The 23844-nt window shown below is 40.0% G+C and overlaps 2 protein-coding genes across 2 annotated transcripts; both read right to left on the bottom strand.

The window, feature by feature from the left end:
• On the bottom strand, positions 1–23806 carry AK7 (adenylate kinase 7). Its single transcript, XM_079970572.1, has 18 exons — positions 23646–23806; positions 21084–21269; positions 19939–20047; positions 18834–18928; positions 18380–18490; positions 17582–17665; positions 15459–15547; positions 13862–13952; positions 12479–12556; positions 11465–11614; positions 10443–10571; positions 6901–7051; positions 6535–6663; positions 4626–4694; positions 4196–4393; positions 3229–3449; positions 1893–2051; positions 1–144 (listed from the first exon to the last, which is right to left on the bottom strand). The coding sequence occupies exons 1-18, from the start codon at positions 23748–23750 to the stop codon at positions 106–108; spliced, it is 2193 nt and encodes a 730-aa protein (XP_079826698.1). The 5' UTR covers positions 23751–23806; the 3' UTR covers positions 1–105.
• On the bottom strand, positions 8054–8973 carry LOC307212921 (uncharacterized protein). The gene has a single exon (XM_079970584.1). The coding sequence runs from the start codon at positions 8601–8603 to the stop codon at positions 8322–8324; it is 282 nt and encodes a 93-aa protein (XP_079826710.1). The 5' UTR covers positions 8604–8973; the 3' UTR covers positions 8054–8321.
• Positions 23807–23844: the final 38 nt, after the last annotated feature.

Genomic DNA, 23844 nt, shown 5'->3' on the forward strand with positions numbered 1-23844 from the left:
TTGAACAATCATGAAACTTTTTATTCCAGTATTATTTTACAGTGATAAAGAGGAAACATAATAATCTGAAACTACACCTGATAGTGCAATGAGGTTGTATACTTCTTAGTCAAATTCAGGATTATTCTTGAAGAGATATTCTGCCTGTTGATTTAGAATTTACAAAAAAAGAGTTACAAATTTTTAATACCGTAATATAGGTTTGTTTCCGTACATATAGCACTGAACAGTGGCTTATACTAACATTTATTGAAACCCTCCAAAATTGTGCGATTGTTCACCATTTTCCATTCCTGTGCACTGCTTCTTGACCGCTGGACTCACTATTGGTCTCACCCACTCAATTTGCCAGAGCGGAGTGCAGGGTTGGGATAATAATAATAATAATAATAATAATAATAATAATAATAATAATGTAAACCAACTACCCCAGAAGGAGCACGACATGTTCCTCACCAGAAGTACTACCCCTCACCTAAAACCCATAATTAGAATGATATTGCAACACTATGCAACCAGTTAGATTTGGCTATGTGACAGCGCTACTGGGGGCAAAGAAAACTGATTGGAGAGTGAGCCAAAAAGAATTAATGAATTGTATAAAATGGGTAAGGAAAATGGTTTTGCTTCTGAAAAATCCAAGTTGGAGACGGAGTTGTTGGATAATAAAGGTAAAAATTTATCGAAAATGTAGAAGTTATTGTTGGAGTGGCATACAAAAGATGAACAAGTTAAATCTGTGATGATAGATTGGACATAGTATAATGTTTGAGGATTGGGAAAGACTGTGGAAGAAAGCGGTAAAGTTCACTGCATGTACTATGTTAAAGGAAAATATAATGAAAATTATGTACAGATGGTATTTGACTCTTGTTAAATTAGCAAAAATATATCATAACTGCTGGAAATGCAAAGAAAAGGAAGGAACTTTTTATCACATGTGGTGGACCTACTCCAGGGTGAAAGACTTCTGGGAAAAGATTTATAATGAATTGAAAAAAATGTTGAAATATACATTTATAAAGAAACAAGAGGCCTTTCTTCTTGGAATAACAGGTTTGGAATTGCCCAAGAAAGATGTTAAATTGCTTTTGTATGCCACAACTGCTGCTCAAATTTTACTAGCTAAAAAGTGGAAAACCCAAGAATTACCAACGGTGGAAGATTGGCAGATGAAGATGATGGACTTTTCGGAGCTAGCCAACCTAACTGGAAGAGTCCGTGACCAGAAGAAGGAGGAGTATCAGGAAGAATGGACAAAATTTTATGATTATTTAACAAAATTTGTTAGGTTAAATTAATTGGAAATAGCTTGCAGGTAACAGACTGGCTTAGGAATTAATATAAGTTAAGTGATGTTGAATATGTTTAATTTCGAATTGAAAAGTATAAGGATGTTAACAGACTGGTAAGAATTATGATTTGGAAAGCCGTTAAAAGGATATGCATGGAAATTCAACCAAGGGGAAGTGAGGAAGTCATTTAACAATGTTATTAAGTGTAGTTTTAATAGGGTTATGATTTATGTTTATATGTTTATTTCTTTGTTTATAATTTTGTGAAAATTAATTTTAAAAATTGACAAAAAAAGAAGAAAGAAGCAACCTGGAATCAACTATAGTGCACAGTTTGATTTTTCACAGTTGAACAAATGAAGCAAATTTCAAAATCCAACTATTTGGGCTTCAAATGAGTTTTACTGGTGAAGTTGTAGGTTGCCCACAGTGACTGATGGATTAAAGGCAGGACAGTACAAAGATCTTTGTTGGTTTTATGACAACAATGTAGCATGTCTAGAATTCACAACTATGTAATAAAAAATGGGACATACTTTTTTTTACTATAATTGAAAAAGACAGACAGACAAATACTGGGAAAATGCATTTCCTTACCAGAAAGTCAACAGGGTCATCTGGCCTAACCATGCAGCAGTGATTCAAGCCTTGCATAAGTGTTGGCATGACATGCTTCATTAAGTAGTTTCTCAACGGAATGGACTGAGCTTCCAGAAGCTCCTGTTCTTGCCGCTTCACTTCCTCCAAACGTTTATTCTTAAAAAATGCAGAGATAAATATATATTTAGGTTCTGCTTAAACAGAATACAAAACCTAAAACAAATTTAGGTCCAGGAAATTTGACTTTATGAAATGCATTCCATTTTGTATTCCTGGTTCTTAGTTCTTAAATTCTAAATAGATCTAAATACACATTTATGAAATTTAACACTGCATACCTAAACCATTATGCACATGCCTCAAAGAAAATGTTAACACAATAACAAATGATTGAGGTCTGCTGTGATGTTTTCTACACAAATGCCATTCCATGTGGAAAATTCCATGCCAACTGTAAGCGGATTGTTCCATGTAGCAATCACACATGTATGTGGCATTCTGTGTTCTTCGTAAAAATAATAAAAAAAGATAAATGTATAATCAATCCTCATGTGTGATGCGATGGGACACACAGTTTGCATGGAGTTCTGCATATGAACTTGCTGTGTGTGTAATATCTTCTGTACGTACAACTGTTGAGCTATAGTTCCTTCCCCTATTCAGCTATTATTTATTCGTACCTTAATCTAAAACTTTAAGTACTTGGAAATATATTCCAAGTACTATGGTGTACACAAAAACACCATAGACTGAGGTAAGTAGACACAATATTGAGAAATTTTTAAGCCTGGGGGGCGGTGTTGAGTTTTTTGCTCCAGAAATGCGACATGAAGTTTAGAATTTATTTATAGCATTTATATCCCATTCAGCCATTCCCTGTGTGACTTACATACAATCAATTATAACAAAAATTGAAGGATACATGAGAAGGAATTGGATACTTAGATATGAGGCTGCTATTTAGACCAAACCGATTCATCTCAAAGTAAACTTCTGCATTCACTTTAAATAGGAACTATCAATATGTTATGCAATCCCAGTGCAGCCTATTCATTGTGTTGCCAATGCTGCTCTTGAGTATATTTACTAGATACACAGAAGAAAACCATCTAAAATCTTTCAGTAATTTATTACTGTATCTCTTTGCCTGTAAAGTCACATGAGAGAAGCAGTGGCAGTGCCTCATGTAAAGAATTCTCTCCCTCTCCTCTTTTCTTCCCACCTGCAATGTGTGAATAGGCATTTGTGTGTGCCATGTTATCATTTTTTGGTGTGTGTTGGGGGGGGGCAATCTCTTTATGTTAGAATTATCAAGCATCTGGGATTTACTTACCCATTCTTCCCAGTTTGCCAATTTTTGAGCCCTTTCCTCAGCTTCTTTTTGTTCCAAATCAGCCTTTTCTTTAGCTTCTCTTGCAAGGCGTTCTTCAGCTTGCTTTCGTTCAAATTCTTCCAGCTCTTCATCTGTCAAACCATAATTTCGAGGCTCGCCAATAGTTTTGATGATTTCTTTCGCTATAACTCTGTTCTCCAGACCTTCAAACTTTGATACATCTTTCAAGTATGGAGAGAGAAAAATAAGGAAACTTATTAGTTACACCACAGGCACAAGTTTACTTAGTTAAAATCGTTGTCCTACATTATTATCTTAAACATGACAATAATTGGAGTTGTGATGATTCAAAGCTGGGCATTTTTTCAGCAAAATGAGGCTGTTTGGGACCCTGAGTTAACTGCTAACACCTTGGGATTTACAGTCCATATCTTGAGGCGGGTACTGAAGTCCCAGAGTCACTGTGCATTCTTAAGCCATGAGAGACAACACCTTGTGGTTGAGCCTGTCATAAGAGTCCGTCTCCTGATTAGTTTCTGGAAAGTTCCAACAATCTTACCTTAAGATTGGTTGAAGAGCAAAAAGTATTCCAACCTAAACTGAACTATTTTCTTATTATCTTGGTGTGTGTGCTAAAATTATTGACTTATCTTAAAAAAATAAAATAAAATCTGCATTGGGTTACAGGACCTTTGAATTGGTGCTCTTTTTACTATCTCAAATAAATATTGCTCCTACAGATTTCAGTGTGAGTTGTTAGAAAATTGCCCTGATTATTAGTCGCAGTACTTTGGCCTCTTGGTTCACTGAAGCTACCTTTTCAGAGATTTCCCCCCTCCCCTTTTCAGTGGGGGATTTCAGGAGAGAGAGAGCTATGGTGTCTCTCGTCTCTTGGTAGTTCCCTGAAGCTGGTTTCTCAAAGAGAAAGGAAGGGAGATTAAGAAATTAAATGCACTTTCAACTATACCAATATACTGTGGATGTATTTCTATTTCATCAAAATAGTTGAGAACAGTTTCGTCTTCTGTGTTTAATTCCCTGAAAAGATTCAGGGATCTTAAGTACCGGTCCTGAGCATAATGAGTTCCAGCAACAACAGATTCAGGGAGATTCATGATTCGATTTTTCAGGAATTCATCTGAAGCATTCAAGGAAATTACATAGTCTGTGGAGAAAAACATATATGAGAATTAATCTTCTGGGAATACCACACGGTTAGTTAAGTTAGGTAGAGAAGCTGCAGAAAGAGGGATGTACTTTCAATCAGTGTACGTTCTTTTGTTGTTAAAAATGGGATACTTTCAACCACCCTCTTCTATAACCAGGGCAGATTTTGGTTTAAATACTTGGAACTGCCACCATCACATCTAGTTTGGCCTTAAGCAAAGCAAACTTACCAGAAATTATTACTTTGTCATAGTGATGAATTTTGCCTTTTAGATCATCCTCTTCCTCCTCGTCTTCAACTTTAAAAAAAACGCAATTAAGATGTCATCAATAGAAACTCGCACACTAAAGATTACAGTACTAAAAATGTCTAGTATCACTAAGCAGAGATAGGACTCTTCTCTTATGTTCTCTAACCATGCCCCAAACACATCCTATCCTGCAGGCTCATAGGATCTTTCCTCCGTGCTCCTCCTCCCTCTAATTTTCATTTTTGTACCTAACCATGACGTACGGCATTTTCACAAACCATGGCATTTTCACAAGTTACAGATATCCCTCAACCAGTTTGCTACCATATGTAGTTATTTCAAATGAGGTCTGATCTGTTGATTTTCTCCATACAAGCAGACACTCAATCACCCAAGATCCTCAAGGAGGCTCTGCAGATTCTCCCAACTAGGGTTTGTGTATACAGGGCACAATAGTGTCCTCAATGCATTGTAATACATTTCTGGGGGGGAAATCTCTGCCAGAGGGCAAAAACAGAACAGGATAAGGGAGATCCATGACTGAATCTCCTGCTTCTTTAAATTTTGGCAAAGAAATTGTAGGATGTACAGTAAGTTGTGAGTTGACTGTATTTGCCAAAATTTAATGAGATGGAGAAAGTACTCACAGATCTACGTCATCTCTTATTTGTTCTTACCCTTCCTGCCCCTAGGAATAATCTTTTATTTATTTTTCATAATTTATCTCAGAGCGGGAAACAGCACCACAGTATAAGATACAGTCAAAATAATCAATTTAGGAGAGGGGAAACAGCAAAATACCGTATTTTTCGCCCTATAGGACGCACTTTCCCCCCTCCAAAAATGAAGGGGAAATCTGTGTGTGTCCTATGGGGCGAATGCAGGCTTTTGCTGAAGCTTGGAGAGCGAGAGTGGTCACTGCTTCAGGTAGCTATTAGCAAGCCTGGGGAGCCCGCGGGAGTTCCCGCAGGGCTCCCTAGGCTGCGGATTTCTGCCCGAAGCGCAGGGCGCTCTGGGCAGCAGGCTGCTATCCGCACCTAGGGAGCCCTGTGGGAGTTCCCGCAGGGCTCCCTAGGCTGCGGATAGCAGCCTGCTGCACAGAGCGCGGGGCGCGCTGAAGCAGGGCACCCCGCGCTTCGGGCAGACATCGGGCAGCCCCACAAGCTCGGGGGACAGCGGGGAGGCGCAGAGCCGCCATCCCGCTGTTCCCCGACCTGATTTTGAGGCTGGCGCTAGGGAGAAGCACGCTTCTCCCCAGCGCCAGCCCCACAAGCTTGGGGGACAGCGGGGAGGCGGAGCGCCGCCATCCCGCTGTTCCCCGACCTGGTTTGGATTCCCCAACCTGGTTTGGGGGGGGAAATAAAGGGGGGGGGGAATTCCTTTATTTCCCCCCAAAAAAACTAGGTGCGTCCTATGGGCCGGTCCGTCCTATGGGACGAAAAATACGGTAGTCTTAAATTGTTTACGCTCCCCACCCCAGAGTTGCACTTTTTCACTATATTTTCAGATATCGTAATTTCTAAATCCACTTGAAAGCCACGACACTAAACCCAGAGAACAGGGAAACAAAGGCAAACAATAAAATATGTTAACGTAGTTGCAACTCTCCAGTGTTTCCAGTGTTGCCCTTAGTGCAGAATTTGTTGTCCATCTTGATCTTCTGGATTTTTCTAACCCTCGTATCTCTCATATATGAGCTGCTAGTAACTTAACAACACTAGTGATCATCAATGGAGATTAGATATTTCAAGTTATAATCATGAACACACTTGTTTCAGCATAATTCCACAGTTATGATAAAACTACTTTATTGTAAATGTGGCCACTAGCACTTGTTACATAGTGAAATGTACAGTAACAACAAGTACAGTAGAGGACTCTTACTTACGATTAAAAAGATCCTTTGCCAAGTCGTAGGTCTTTGGAAACCCATCCAAAACATATCCTTGGTTCTTGCAAGGCATAGACATTAGCTTTTCTTTCATGAACCTAACCACAAAGCTATCATCCAGACGACCTAGTTTTACAGGGAAACATTATTAAATTTGCATAATCTTTTATAATTGGGGACGTGAGACATCCTGTTTTTTGCTGCCCTCTCCCCGAATTCACTAACAAGACACTGTATGTCATGCTAAGTATTGGACTGGAAATCTTATGAACTAGGTTTAACAAGATTCAGAAGGCAGACATGCATTTCACATAAGCTGCATGCAAATAACTAGACTATCTTTTCATCGCAAACAAGATTCACCTGCATTTTGCTCCATGTTTTCTTTAACCGAATCTAATAATTCCTGGGCTTCTTCTATGTTCTCCCCTTCTTCTTCTGCCTCTTCTTCCTCTTCTTCCTCCTCTTCCACCACTTCAGGCTCTACTATCTCTTTAGGAGCAACAATTTTCTCCTAGGGATGTAATAGGAAAGAAAATGCCACTCAAATTCTGGACAAATTTTGCCTCAGTTACACAAAAATGACAGCAACTAAGCTGAGCCACTCTGAATGGAACCACAAACCTGCCAAAGTTACTCTAAAGCAACTCCAGCTTCGATTTCTCTTTCCTCCTACCCCACTGCATGACATTGGTTTTTTAGCTTATGGTTTCTATACTGGGTTATGTATTTGAGTTAATGAATTAATCTAGTACTTATTGCAAACAAAAATAGGAATGGGCAAATCTGTCAATGCTAGTTTCTCTCACTTACTCATTGTTCTGGCCTTAACTCAGTTCTTAGGTTGTTGTTTTTCTGTTACAACAACTCAGCAAAATAAAATTCCAGTTTATTGTTGGACAACATTGTTTTCACACATACATCAAACAGGCAAAATAAATAAAAAAAAATTTTACAGCAGCTTTGTAGACAAAAGAACGAAAAAGGAAAAGAAAAAAGGAAAGAAAGACCCTTTTATCTTTGACCTTGCCATCTCATACAAACCCACTAGTTATGGTACAGCTAAAGTACATACACAGAAGAGAAAAAGAAAGAGTTACTGGAATGCTCAGAATAAAGACTCAACTTGCGTTTTTTATTTTTGTTTTTACAAGGTTCTGTTTTTTCCTTCTCCTTTTGAGATAAATGTTTTGGACATGGTCACACCACAAGTAAAGTCAGGAAATATTTCAAATTTTTCTTTTCGGTTTTTTGTTTTGTTTTTGGGGAACAGAGGGAGAGAGAGAAAAATATTTTTTTAAACCCACCACACTTCAAAGCTCCCCCCCCCCTTGGTCAACCAGGGATCGCATTATAAATGACTGACCTCATCACAATATATACAAAAATATAAATTGTTAATAAAAAATACAAATTATCCTTCAAAGTTACTTTTAAGAAAGCAAAGTGGGCCTTGAAGTTTTCTGTGGGGAGAAGAGGCGGGGGGGGAAGTAACTTAACTTCTCCGTTCCCAACCCTCCTTCCCCCAAAAAGTGGCATAATGGGTAAAGAAGGTGGAGACCATTCCCCACTTTCATTCCACTCAGAATTGGGAGAAGGGCTGACCCCCCCCCCCACTTGATGACAAGTGAGCACAGCAAAAAGGGGGTAGTGGGGAGGAAGAGGAGGGGACATTTTATGACAGGAGCTTCAAAGGTGAACTGGTCATGCTGGCATTTTTTTTTTAAAAAAAATCCTCTTAAGTTTTTTTTTTAAATGTGTGTTTTTTAAATTTACTCTGCCTCCTAATTGTCTCCATTGGTTTTCTGCTTCTTGGGATCGCCGTCATTATCCTCAGCTGCCTGCTTCCCTGTGGATCCCTCAGCCTCATTACCATCTTCTTCACCTTCTTCCTCGTCCTCACCAACTTCTTCTTCCTCATCTACCTCATTGTCGGCTTTCTGCTCCCCATTTCCCTCGTTCTCGGGGGCACCTCTGCCATTTTCTGGCTCTTCCACGACTTCCTTCTTCTCTTTCAGGTCCTTGGTGGAGATCTCAGAGCTGGTATCCACAGCAGCGTCTGACATGGCTGATTTGGGAGTTGCACTGGGATATTTCAGGGTGTGGGGATATCTCTCTCTAGCTATATAAAATAGAGCTAAAATACAAAAATAAAGCCCCCAGCGATGTACAGGTCCACCGATGCGCACTTGGGGAGCAAGAGGAGGAAGAAATGAAAAGAAAAGAAAAGGGGTTTGGTGGGAAGAGGAAAAAACAAAAAACCCAGAGAGCCGGAGCAAGGAAGGCAGAATAATGCAAAGATGGCTTGGGACAGAGCCAGTGGGCTTAACTCAGTTCTTAGTTCAATCTGTGATTCTTTAAAAAGGTCTGCATGAAAATTCATCTCTATTTTTGTGCGCATTTCACCTAATATTTACCTTTTTCTGCACGTTCCTCCAATATTTAGTTGGAGAAGTATGAGTTTTGAGGAATAGCTGTGTTTTGGTCTGTTTATTGGTTGAGAAAGATTTGTTTTAATTAAGGAAGATCTGTAAATTTGAAAATTAGGTAATTTGAATTAACATATGAAGAAATCTGTCAAATCCTTTCCCTGATCTGTTAAGACTGGAACCTGTTATTACTTAATTCTTCTTTTTATAATATTGTTTTACTGTTTGTTTCTGTTTTTATGATACTGTTTAATTGTTTTTATATATTTTTAAATACCACTTAAGAGATTTTTAAATATTAAGCAGTTTAGAAATGCTTTTAAATAATAAATAAACAAACGAATAAAGTCTTTCCACATCATTTTAATGTATTGTGACAAGATCTTCATACACATTTTCACTGGAGCACCAGCTTTCCAGTCAGTGATGACTGAATGAATATAATCCATGAATACTGAATAGCCATATGGAATTACCCTTTAAGTAGATCTGCAATCTGGACAAGTCTTGTTATGACACTTGCCATGTATTAAAAATAATGCACTAGCACAACAAATAATTTCTTTAATTTGATATTCCTTGTCCTTTTCATTGAACTGACATCGTTGTTGGTTGTTCTTGGCAAAAAAAAAAAAAAAACCAAACCACTTTGCGTTTTCGTTTTTTTGTTCCACTTCAATCTTACTTCATCTTTCTCATTCAAATGCAGACTGCTCCTGCAGTGGCATGGGAGGGCCATCCTGGTGGACCTATGTCTTGTGGAGGACCTATAATCTCAGGCTTGACCCTGTCAAGCGTCAGCACTCCATCAGGAGGCTGAGAAGGCAGATGCACTCAGTATCTGAGCCAAAGCCTAGTTACATCTATAATCAGTAAAGCTGTGGCCAATGTCCCAAACTTTCTTTTTTTGATTTGCCCTAGAGGGCAAGGCAGAAAGGAGGAGTTTCCCAGTCGAATAACAGCACCATCATCCATATTTTATACTCAAAAGCACATCTCACTAAATTCAACTACTTTCAGTAAGTGTGCAAAGGGTTGAAGCCTAAGCTGGAAACTGATGACAGAATCAAGTCAAAATGAAGCCTGTTTCAGCACAACTAAGTTAACTTTTGGTGGACCATGTTCATAAATGTCTATAAGCTATCTGAAACTGGATCAATATATTATCTTAAATCTACGATCCTTGTATCGATAAGGCTAAGAACGGCACTATAGTGAAGTTCATTATTTGACAATAGGTCTGTAAATATTCTAATATTTCTACTGAAATAGTGCAGCAGAATACCAATGAGTCGTTTACTGGAGGAAGAGATTATATCAAGCATCAGAACAAGAAAGATAAAATGCACAGTCTGGAGCTATGTAATGAACCGTAAAAAACTTATTTTTAACTGCATCCAATGGTAATTATGTCTCCTGCCCACATTTTCCTAACAACTTTTCAGTTTATTTCCAATGAAACAGTAACCTGCTTACCAAATTTTCTATGGCTTTAGCAATCACGTCCTTTATTTTAATATGGTGCACCTTGTAATGTTTACACAGTTCTTCTGCAATGGAAGTTTTTCCTACCCCAGGAGGGCCAAGAATACAAATCTTGACAGGCTGAAAGAGAAGACATGGAAATGTGTTTATGAAAATAGCTAGTCTTTGCATCCCATGGCCAGAAGTAAAATGAATGGCAAAGGGTACAACCCTATTCTTAAATATGACCAGTTGGTGAAACGGAATATATAGTGCCACCACAACAAATATGCCAGTGGAATTGTTGAAGGAAAACAATGCTGGTGTTGTTGTTCCACAAGCGGAGATATGGCGGTGGAATGGTTAAAGCACAGGGAAAGGGGACACTAAGTTGTACCTTATCCTCCTTGACTACAACCACCCTTCCTTCCATCAGCAGCACTACATTAGCCTCAGACCTGGCACAAAGTATCTCTCTCCCCCACCCCCGATTTTAATGAAAGGAAACAGCCACTCTGCTCAGTAAGCCCTACTGAGTCCAATGAAACTTACTCCCTGCTAGCAAGAACTTACAATATATAAATAGTAAAGGTAAAGGTAAAGGAACCCTGGATGGTTAAGTCCAGTAGAATTTGACTAGGGGTGTGGCGCTCATCTCCGCTTTCAGGCCAAGGAAGCCAGCGTTTGTCCGCAGACGGCTTTTCTGGGTCATGATGATTGCCAGAGAGCACAGAAATGTTTAACTTCCTGCCACAGTGGTACCTATTTATCCACTCAAGCTGGTATACTTTCAAACTGCTAGGTTGGCAGGAACTGGGACAAAGGAACGGGAGCTCACCCCGTCACGCAGATTTGAGCTGCCAACCTAACAACTGGCAAGCCGAAGAGGCTTGGTGGCTTAGACCGTAGTGCCACCCACATCCCTCCAAAAAATAAATACTATGGTTTCCTGGGATACTTCACATTTTCTATTGTAAGAGCATATATTGCCCCACCTATGTATTGTCAAATAACATAAAATATTATTTATTTACCAGTAAGCCTCGACTTTGCTTGTATTCCTTCACTACTTGATCAATATGCTCCACTATTCCTGCTTGAGCAACCCACTTAATGTTGAAATTCTCCTTCAAATATACAGCTTCCATTCGCAAGTTCACAAGTAATTCATCCAACTGTTCTTGCTAAAGAAAGTGCAATTATTTATTAGAATGATGCACTCTTATTAACAGTATTTACGAATGACTTTTCAACACAGCGTTGATGAAAACAATACAAAGTGTAACACCACAATTGTAAAACTAATTAAAAATAGTAAAATATACATTAAGAGAAATGGAAAATCTCAGTTTTGAACTGCTTGGCAGAATACATATTTACGAGTATTTCTAAATAAGAGTATTTCTACATCACCAACTCATAAGAACAATATCATGGCAGTGCACTTAAAATCATTAAAACACCAAAAATATGTTTTAAGCTGTTTCCGAAACACAATCAGGGAAAAAGCTAGATGAGCTTCTCAAGTGTGAGCATATCTCCATGCCCACATCCGAGAAGGCCCTGTCCTTGGTAGATGATAATCCAACCTCACAAGAGAATAAAACCTAGAATATGTGGGAAGGTGCTGCTTGAAATAATCAGGGCCCAGATTCTATAAGGCTTTACAATGTAAATTTTAAAAAAGACCTTTAACTGGACCAAAAAATAAGCTCATAAAGTATGAAAGCCATTCATTTATTTTGACTCCCACATTCTCTCCAGTAAGTCCACTTCTTCTCTCTCTCATTCTCCCTGTTGATTAAAAAGCTTGACTACTGACCTGATTTTAAACATATAATTTGGCACTGCATACATCTTTTTAAAACTATAACTAGCAGTTGCTGTGACTCCCAATCCTAACCCAGTCCTGTAAACCCCTCCCCGTAAAAAAGAAAAGCAGTACAAGGCAGTCAACACTAAAGTCATGTCAGGGTTCTTTAATCCATTAGCATTAAAGAGTGCTGTTATCTTCTCTGGCAGAAAATATTGGAAGATTAAACAAATACCGTTAAATCTTTGTTTAGGAAAGCATTTTCTCTTGGAACCTTCTGTGTTTTTCCTGGACCAACATTTCTGCTGATGCACTGTTAAAGAAAAATACTGGATAAGTTTTAAATGCAGCAGTAATAAATATCACACATACAGAAAGAAGAATAAAAATAGATTATTAATTGATTTAAGCCATAAGGCCATAACAATAAGAACCAATTATCGAGTAGTCAGGTGCCAACAAAAAAAGCACAGTACACCAAAACTTAATATTTGTTCAGAACTATCCCTGCAACACTGCATCGTATTCCTTTGTACAAAATTGCTGCAAATTTTGGAAGCTGTCATAGTGGACTGAGCCACCTGCTTTGCAGTTAACATATTTTTCCTGCTCAGCATTGCTGCAATGCTGTGGCCCTGAGGGGGCAAGAGGATCCATTGGAGCTCCTTTTTTGTGGAGAAAGAGGCCCACATTAAGTAGAAATCTAACTTAGAATGCATCTTATGTGAGGCTGCAGAAGGGTTTGCAGGTGGTTCTTCTCTAACACCAGGGCTCCAAGGTGATCAGTGGGAGGTACAACTTTTAATAATAATAATAATAATAATAATAATAATAATAATAAAAACCACAGAAAGAGGAAAAATGAAGACACTCCTTTCACTCTGCTGCATGAAACTGCCAAAGCACAGGAAAACACTGTTCACCCACCTTCAGTTTTCCTTTCCCCTCCCTTTCAGATTGCACTCCATGTCAACTTTATATTACAAAGACCAATACGAAACATTTTTTAGAATAATCTCCAACAGCCCTTCTCTGGCAGTTTTGTATAAGGGGTATTCACTGCCCACAAATATTGACCTGCAAATAATTTTTCATATAAAACTGCTTTTAGGAATTATTTCAATACAGCTTGGGAAGCTTGGTGCTCATCATAGACCATTAGTTAATCGAGTAATTCATAACATAATGAAGGTGTTACACATATTCTAGCAATCAGTGTTTATCCCTAGGACTACAGGGCTCAGCCAAATTTTGTTATGCATCCACAGCAGATTAGCCTTATTGTGGCTGGACACGACCCACCACTCAGTCCTATGCATACAGACAGATCAAAGACTAGGGATGTATTTGCTAAATATGTCGCAGCCCTAGGTTAAGGGGACAGTCAGATAGTGTAGATGTGAGAACTGTTCTTCCTTCAATATATATTATATGCCACATATTGGCAAGCAGTTGTTCCTGGAAGGTAGGTCATAAGGGAATGTGGCTTTTAGGCTGAAAAAGGTTTCCTGCCTCTGATTTAGGACTGCAGTCCTCAAGGTTTGTTGCAGAGGTTCAAAGTCTTTAAGAAAGAATAACAGAGAGACACATGACAGTCAAAAGTCTTAAAATGCTTTACCTTCACTATTTCACTAAAAGTTTGTATTGATTCGTCCACTGCAATAAGGTAATGAGTTCTTGGCCTATGATCTGCTATATTCTGTAAAACTCTGCAGTGGAGGAAACAAAAGATACAGTTGTCAGTCACTGGATCTTTAACATTAATATAGAATAAATATACAGAATACAAGTACTATAATTCTGCAAACTCAGGGAGACAAGTTTATATGATGCCTCCTTCCTTCTGCAGCTACCTAAAAATCTGCTCCAGAGGGTTAGCATGGGAGGGGGCTACAGGAGAAAAAAGTTGGCAAAAGCTGCCTTTCCCTTAAATTTCTGGAAGCCTCCGCTGCCATTCTGTGAACGGAATGACTCATGCAATTTGCAGAAGGGCATTTTGGATCTAACCCAGTCAGTCTAAACTAGCTGGCATTAAATGAAGATGTCCCTCACATGTCACGGCTGAGACATACCCATGCAGCTGGAATATCAGGATGGCTCAACCCTTTCAAATGGAAGGTTTGCCAAGGATCTGGTTGGACTCTGCCACAAAGGACTTGGAGGGAGCACAAATGTAAAAAGGTATTTCCCCAAGCCCTCCTCAAAATGTAAGGCAGGAGACTTAAAATACAAATTATATGGCAGGAACAAAAATCAGTGGGTGTAGTTGTAGTCAGATAGCAGCTGGAGGTGGGGCATTGTTTTGTTTTTATTATGTATTTTGTGTTTCTATCTTGTATTTTTATGCTGTGAACCACCCCAAAATCTTCAGATGAAGGGTGGTATACAAATTTAATAAATAACAATACAGTGGTACCTCGAGTTACAAATGCCTCAGGTTACAAACTCTGCTAACCTGGAAGAGTTACCTCAAGTTGAGAACTTTGCCCCAGGATGAGAACGGAAATTGTGTGCCAGTGGCACAGTGGCAGCAAAAGGCCCCATTAACAAAAGCACACCTCTGGTTAAGAACAGTTTCAGGTTAAGAACGGACCTCCGGAACGAATTAAGTTTGTAACTAGAGGTACCACTGTAATGGCTTCTATCTCATTTTAAAGAAATTTATCTTGCTCCATAGTGACTAACTGGAACTATTATATGCTTATGGAAGAGCCATAGTTCAATGGTGTACATACTTTTTTCAGGCAAAAGGCCCCTGATTCAAGACCTATTATCTCCAGGTAGGGCTGGGAAAAACTCCTGCATAAAACCCTGGAAAGTCATTGTCAGTCAGTATTGACTAGAGGGCCCAAGGGACTGACTAGGTATATGGAAGCTTCCATGAACTTATTATTAAAAACATAAAATGAGAAAGGTACTAATACAGTTCATGAAAGTTTGCCTCTTGCTAAGGACAATGAAGTCTTAGTTTATTTTACAATATTAGGCATGATTCCTTTTTAGGTTGTCTCAAAAAATGAAATGAAATCAATTTTTAAAAGTCATCCTTCCTGGAACCTGAACAGAAAGGCATACTGATTCTCATTAAGGAAGAAGATGGAAGCTGAGATTCCTGCTTTGCAGGGGGTTGGACCAGACAACCCTTGGGTCCCTTCCAACTCTACGATACTATGATTCTAACCCTGAAGTGAGGCATGGCTAAGAAGTATACTTACGCTGCTAAATCAACAATGTGAATGGTTGGAATAGCATTTCGTCCATCTCCAAAAATTGGTATTGCCGGAGTCTCACCAAGCCAAGATAACTGGAAAAATAATTGCAGAGTATCCTAAGTTGGTAACTTTAGTATATGTGAATGAGGAATCACTCACTCCAGTTGCTACCTCATCAGTTAGAGGAGTCAAATTAACAACATGTTTTATAGGATCTGAGTTCTACAGCTTTGCAAGTTTTCACAGACGAAGGTGAAAGAGTTCATGTCGTGGCGAAGGGGCTTGAATAACTCAGAGAAGCTATGAGCTATGCTGTGCAGGGCTACCCAAGACGGACCCAGATGGATCATAGTGGAGGGTTTTGACTAAACATGATCCACCTGGAGCAGGAACAGGCAAGCCCTCCAGTATCCCTGCCAGGAACACTCCATGGACAAAAACAACAGGTATATGGAAAGAGCAGGAACAGGCAAGCCCTCCAGTATCCCTGCCAGGAACACTCCATGGACAAAAACAACAGGTATATGGAAAGAGTTCAACTTGGTGCCTAATGAAAAAGCACATGTTCCTGTGACCTGCCACCCTTGATGCATCTTCACCAACACAAGAGACCGCATATTTCCCTGCATTTTTAGGACGCAGAACACATATGCTAATTAACACTGAACAAATTCTTATGCAAAACTCCTAAAGCCCAGTTTGAGGGGGCCCTGATGGAACCCCTTCCTCAATTGCTAAGCCCTGGTAATGACAGCAGTAGTAGTCCAATTATTTGAGTCTAGCTGCCATTATAATTCCTCCAGTGCCTCTGGTGTAGTGTCACTTAAGGGCACTGTAGAAAATTACAATGGCAGCTAGTCTCAGGTGCCCAGTGGTGCTTGAAGCATTAGGCCAGAATATTTTAAAGGGGAATTCAGTAATGGCTCCTGCTGGGGCCCTGGTCTTGTTCAGGGCTACTCATTGCTCCTTCATTAAATTGTAACTTAGCATTCCGATGCTGTTTAGTGTTTTTCCACACCTGCCAAATTTTATATTTTAAAGGAGGCAGATTTAGGCCATACCATACTTGGCCATAGAAAGTCAACCTGTGAGACATGGGTACAAGTTCTGCCTCTACCATGGAGTTATTGTGCGGCATAGGGAAAGTCTCTCATGTGCTCCATTGCAGTCCTCCATTCAGAAACTAGGAATAGCAGCACACCTCCAATATTTCAAAGAAGAAAATAGGACACTCTTGGGGCACTCTTAACACCCAAATCTCTGAGAATGGCAATTCCAATAACTCAAATTAAAGACGTTCCTAAAAGGCGTTCCTCAAAAGTCCCCTTGGAAGACAAAATAGGGACTATTCCTGTATAAGAACAGATTTGCTGACAGAGGAGCACAGTAAGAACTGCAAATTTAAAATGCTCAGTGAGAATAGCATAGATTCCATACAGCAACTCATTTAAATTTCCCAACTCGAACACAGTGCTTGCCACAACATTCTCCTCTCCCTCTTATCTCTTTCCGTATTTCCATGTCTACCTTTTTTCTTCCTAGGCTGACTGTGCCTTATTTAGTGACTGATAAGTAAGCTGAAGAACAGCCTTAATGCACCCAGTAGCACGATCAGGAAAAGCTGCTATCTACAGCTCAACCATTTCAGTTCTTATGCTGTTCCTTCATCTGTTACACAGAGGGGAGAACACGGTGGCTGCATACACACCACACATTTAAAGCACATTCCCTCACCCCAGCATCTTGGGAACTGTGGTTTGTTATGAGTGCTGGGAATTGTAGCTCTGTGAGGGGCAAACCACAGTTCTTAGTTCCTTTTCTTTCTGGTGTCCAGGCAGCTGGAAGTCTGCACCCTGCTAGTTGTATTTTAAGGAATTCTCATATCAGTGCATGGTTTTCTGAACCAGAAGTAAATCCTCTGCTAAACTTGTAAAGACCTAATGCCATTTCATTTTACTACATAGGAACAATTTTGCTGGACCAAATCAAACATCCATCTAGTCTAGCATCTAATTCCAATAGAGGACATCTTTCCGCATGCTCACCGATTTGAGAATGTATTGAATCACTTTTTGACAAGTCCTGCAATATTAACTATCATCCAAATTACCTTGAAATATATCTACCTTAAAGAAGTAGTGTAAAAGCTTTTCTTCAGCTCCATACTGAACACCAGAAGCAACAACATACGTATTAAATTTGCTTTTCGCCTGTTGATAAGAGTAAAAGGTATTGTGTTAAAAAATGAAAAACATTTTACAAACCTAATTTAAGGCAAGTTATTCACTTTCTTATTTATTTAATCCATTTATACCCAGCCCTTCCGCAACAATTCCAAGATGACAAGTAGCATAAGAAAAGGCAAAGGAGTAAACTCTACACAAATCTGAAATGGAGTTACTAAGGTGATTGGAAGGCATCGTGTACGCCTCCTTCCAGCAACTCCTGCAACCAAGCTGGTGTCAAAATATTGCTCTGCTTTCCTTTGGTCCACATCAGTGAGGCCGGGGTGGGGGGCTTGACGTCTGGTCAGCCCAGGACCTCCATAAACACTGCAAAGGCTTGCGCCCCAGATAGGTAACTTCAGTACTAACACAGCGGTTTCACTTCATCCCTGGGGCATACTCCATTGTCTCTCAAGACAGACAGATGCCAACAAACCTAGGTTACAACTGCTCGGCCACCATGCAATAGTCCACTGTTAACACTGCAGGTCATAGGATTAGGTGCCAAGGATTAGGTGTTTTGCCTCCTTGCCTTATACAAAGAGGGAGATAATTTGGATTGTGGTGTTCAGAAACTGGCTGGTGCCCCCCTCCAAGTCTCAGAATCCATCACAAAATTTATATAATTTTGTAGTGTAGATACACTCTGCATCTTTCTTTTAAAAAACCATATATAATTTATTTTCCATTAACACTTACGATTTTTCCAAGTTTGGTAACAGTTTTTTCAGCATTAGTGTGTTCTATAAAATTAGGATGGGGTTTTCTTCGACGATAGTCTTCTTCAGTGAAAGGTATTTCTGGATCTTCCTGGGTGGAGAGGAGTAGACAGCAAAAATAAAAAAATTCTAAAACTGTATCCTTTGGTATCATTCAATTTTTATTTTGACAAAGCAAAATGATTTTTTAAAGTAAATAATTGCATTCCTAATATTAGTTAATTGAACAGTCATTGTATGGAATACTAAGAATTAATCCCTGCTTCTTGTGCTAGAAACTATAAAAAAATGGAACTGTGCCAGGCAAGTTTGAGAAATGAGCCTGCACCATATATTCCGTCACTACAATTTATGGAAGGCAAATAATTCAAGTGCAGGTTTACCTGCTGAGGTCAATAAATGTCAGAGGTTTCCTGACTTTTTCTACCACTCACCGGATCAAGAGGTTTGCTTCTTGCCCAGGTCATTATTGTTGAAAGCAGAATGAACACTTTCTGCTTCTCAAACTTTGATGATTCCGCTTGTATTGCTGTGTAATTACATTATAGTGTATATGTTACTGAATGTTTTTTTAAAAAATCCTCTAATTACATTTTATGACAATGTTCTGCAGGCAAAATGTTTTCTTTCCCCACATTAGGGTTAATGCTGTACAAAGACTTACACACACATATCAAGACTTCTCACTTTCACCCCTGACAGCAAACCATTGTTATGCATCCAAAGATATTTCAGAAGCCTGTGGGTGGAGGAGGCTCAGAATGGGAGACATTGAGCTTTTACACACAATTTTGATCCAGCTAGATGGTTCAGCATGTGGATCACTATCTAAATGAGTAACCTGCTTTGTAAACCACTTTGAGGGTTTTTTACAATCAAGCGTATATATTTTTTATGAAAAAACAAAATAAAATGAATAAAAACCAGATGTGCAAATGGAAGTTGTGTACAGGATTCCTCCTATGATTCAGCTAATAAGATTATATACGTGTGGCCCTGTAAGAAGTTCAGTGATAGCACAGATCAGCCATTTGGAATGCTTTAGTCTGAGATTAGTCCACACACAGCCATTTCCCATCCAATGGCAATTTGCCCATGTTTTCCAGGGCTCTACACCTTGGTTGCTGGGATATACACAGTCAATCCCCGGCAGAGTCTTTTGGATTAGGCCACAGAGATGGGCATAAACTGCATCAGAAATAGGCAAATCATCTAATTTCAAATTCAGATATTGTGCACCTGTTCAACTTGACCACACCACTTAAACCAGCACAGTCATTTGGGTGAACATTCACCCAACATGCATGATTAAAATTGTATGTGTGAGCTAAGCCAAACTATGCTCTTCTAACAAGAGGATAAGAAACTGAGATTTCCCCAATACTGTACCACCTGGTAAGTTCAAGGCTGAAGGATTTGAACTCAGGTAGCGCCTATCTGAAGTCTCAGTCTGCTGAATCACACTAGATCTACTGCTTCACTTCCCAAAGTTGATGAATGTGCCATACCCATTTCAGATTAAGAACAAATTATACTAACCAGTAGCTGCCCAGACTGCTTCCTCAATCTGTTTTACATCTTCAGTGATGTTATAAATAATAATGTCACACTCTAACAGGCGAGCTAGCAGCTCTTCTCGAGAAGATGTCTAAAAACAAACAAAAGCTATAAGGAGGAATTATTTCCCTATATTGAGTAATAACTTTTAGCAATCAATCCTTCATTTTTAAAGAAGAAGAAGAAAATCCTCTATTTTTTATCCTCTAACAATTTTAACAGAGTGGAAGCTGTGGTTGGGGTGATGAGGATTTTTGTTTATTTGATTTATAAAAAAAGGTAAAGGTAAAGGACCCCTGACCTGGACAGTTAAGTTCAGTCAAAGGCGACTATGGGGTGCAGCACTCATCTTGCTTCAGGCCAAGGGAGCTGGCATTTGTTCACAGACTAAATCACTTGGCACAATGGAACATAATGATGGAAACCAGAGTGGATGGAAACTGTTTACCTTCCCACTGCAGCGATACCTATTTATCTACTTGTACTGGCATGCTTTTGAACTGCTGGGTTGGTTGGTTCACTCCAGGAGGATCCTGAAGGGACCTTACAGTATAATTAGATAGGGCCTGCTTTTACTCCCTCCAGAATATATATTCCATCAAAAAATCAATTTCTTATTAGATCATTGTGGCTTTTATCTCCATTGCCATTTCATCCCATCTAACTTCCCTGACTGCTGGCACTTGGATATTGCACTGACTGGGTAAACTTAAGCAGTGAATAAAGAGGGAGAGAGATAAGCAGGGCGAACCAATGGATATAGCTGAAGGTGGCTGAGGGTTCTTCTTTTACAGTGTGAAAGATTGTGATCCACTCTGGTGTTCTGACTGCTGGCTTAACCGTGTTTGGAATTCTCAAAAGGTAGACTCAGGCTGCTCTCACATGGCAGATGTCAAAGCCAGGCTCTCAGTCATGATAACTACCTTAAGTCTCATTGGTTAGCCCTGACAAACTTTAGCTACTGTAGACTGTAGCTTTTAGGTTTTACAGAATTAGCGTTATCAAATGTTTATGTGGCTATACATTATACTACCTTCTTTTGATTTGATTTCTTTTCCTGCCGTTTAATAAAGGTGACCACCTATATCCCCAAGTATTTTAGTAAATTAAAGAAGTGTAAAACTCACTCCATATGCTTCCACAGCAAAATCTGGTTTTGTACTAGTCTCCTGTGAAAGAGTTCCCACTACTTGGTATATTCCTTCCTTTGGTTTCAGAGGTGAAATTTCAACAGCTGATCTACCTTCATCTTCTTCTTCCTCTTCCTCTGCTACTTCTTCCAGAGAGGCTCCAACAGTACAGCTCGCTAGATACTTGAAGTATACAAGAAATGATCAGTGAGATAGTGTGAGAGAATTCCATTCATAGTGATGTGGTAATCAGTTTTCTGTTTCATAATTGTGCTCATTTGGACATAACAAGATACTATGGTGTGTTGCTATGACAACATGCTGCCGTGAGCTATGGGCTTGTCCACTCCCCCTTCACGTGTAAGAAGAGAGAACTTGAATCCTTCTTGCTGTGTCCAAATACAGTGCAAATCAAAGTTTAGGTTGTTAAATGATGAACAGAGCTTCAGTTTCCTTACCATGCATATGAAGCAGGGGAAAATGGGAGCACACAAACCCAAAGCTCATTGTGACACATTCTGGAAACAATAAACCATTGTTTATACCTCTGTTCAACCTTCCTCATAAGATGGCTGTGAGGGCAAAATTAGGGAAGGGAGAAGAATCATGAAAGTTGCCAGAAGCTCCGTAGAAGAATGAAGGCTGGGATAGAAATGTAACAAATGTATATATTTTAAATAACCTTTAAAGTCACTCTGATGATAGACATTTTATTTTGAAACTTCAACATCCACAGCTGGACAATATTTTCATTAACAGGACTAAAAGGCAAAGGAACCTTGGATGGTTAAACCCAGTCAAAGGTGACTAAGGGGTTGCGGCACTCATCTCGCTTTCAGGCTGAGGGAGCCGGCATTTGTCCACAGACAGCTTTCCGGATCATGTGGCCACCATGACTAAACTGCTTCTGGCACAACAAAACACTGTGACGGAAACCAGAGCGCATGGAAACACTGTTTACCTTCCCACCGCAACAATACCTATTTATCTATTTGCACTGGCGTACTTTCGAACTGCTAGGTAGGCAGAAGCTGGGACAGAGCAACAGGAGCTCACCCCATTGTGCGGATTCGAACCGCCAACCTTCTGATTGGCAAACCCAAGAGGCTCAGTAGTTTAGACCACAGCGCCACCCACATCTGCAAAACAGCACACACGGTTTCACATTCTCCAGCTGTGGGCTTTGGGATCTGTCCACCCCCTTTCTTTTACGAACCAACATGTTTCACGTGTGTTGCGTTTTATTTTAAACAACCAGGCGTAACACCTCACGTTCACTTTTTCTTACCTCCCCGAAAGCAGTTGGAAAACACACACAGGTTCTTTTTGTGTGTGTGGAGGGAAGGAAGTATTAAAAGATAAAAAGTAGTTTCTTCACACATCAGATCAGCGCTTCTCAACCTTGCCCACCCCACAGTGTAGCTGGGAGTACAACCCCCAATGCCTCTGAATGAATACCAGGTGCTGGAAACCACAGGTGGTGAGAGCACTCCTGCTTGCGTCTGGTTGGAGTGCCAACTTGGCCCCACAACCACGGGTGCCTGGGGGCTGTGGGTGCATGCGGCGTGCAAGCACCGAAATGTGTGGGTGCCTGGCCCCGGGGAATTTCGTGGATGCTCGAGCACCCAGGGAGTTGGCACCTATGTTGCCCACTGCGAGAACAGGATGATGGACCAGGTGGGCCACTGGCAGGGCCGGCCCCAAGACATTTTGACACCTGAGGCAAACCACAAAAGGGTGCCCTTCCAAGGAATAATAATAATAATAGACCCCGCCCTCCCCAGCCAAGACTGGGCTCAGGGCGGCTAACAACCAATAATAAAAACAAGTTGATTAAAATACAATTTAAAAAACACGATAGAAGAATGGCAGATGAAGATGATGGATTTTTCGGAGCTAGCCGACCTAACTGGAAGAGTCCGTGGCCAGAAGGAGGAGGAGTATCAGGAAGAGTGGATTAAATTTAATGATTACTTAGTTAAATACGTTAAGTTAAATTAACTGAAAACAGCTTGCAGATACTTAATTGCCTTAGGATTTTATTTATGTTAAGTGATGAATTGATATGTTTAATTTTATAATGTGAAGATCTAAGGTTGTTAATGTTTAAGTTAAACTTTACAAGAACTGTGATTTGGAAAACCGTTAAAAGGATATGCAATGAAATTCAAACAAGGGGAAGCGAGGAAGTCACTTAACAATGTTAATAAGTGTACTTTTCAATAAGGCTATGATTTATGTTTGTTTGTCTTATGTGTTTGTTTGTTTATAAGGTTGTGAAAACCAATAAAAAAAAATTTGGAAAAAAATACAATTAAAAAAACCAAGATTAAAATACAACGTTAAAACATTAAGAAGAATGGGGTGATTGAAGATATATATGAGGGAAAGAGGGTGGGAAATAAAGAGCTACATCAGGAACTGCTGAGAACCTGCTACCCCTGTGGGTCCTGCGCGCCCGAAGCGGTTGCCTCAGCTTCCCTCCTGGGTGAGGCGGCCCTGGCTACCGGGCCGCGTCAACCCACTGACGCTCGGCGACTATCCGCCTCCGGCCCTCACCCTCCCCATGTTGCTGCCGCCGTAGGTGTCCAAGTGGTTCAGGAAGATCCTCTGGCTCCGAATAATCTCCTCCGCCTCCGCCACCGCCTCCTCTTCATCCGACATGGCTGCGGTTGAGAGGGAAGCGCAGGAGTTGCTAGGCAACCAGGGCGCGCGCGCGCGCGCCGGGAAAGGGAGGAGTAGGAGGAAGAGGCGGAGC

The sequence above is a fragment of the Podarcis cretensis genome, assembly GCF_951804945.1.
Source record: "Podarcis cretensis genome assembly, chromosome: 1".
Classification (NCBI taxonomy): domain Eukaryota; kingdom Metazoa; phylum Chordata; class Lepidosauria; order Squamata; family Lacertidae; genus Podarcis; species Podarcis cretensis.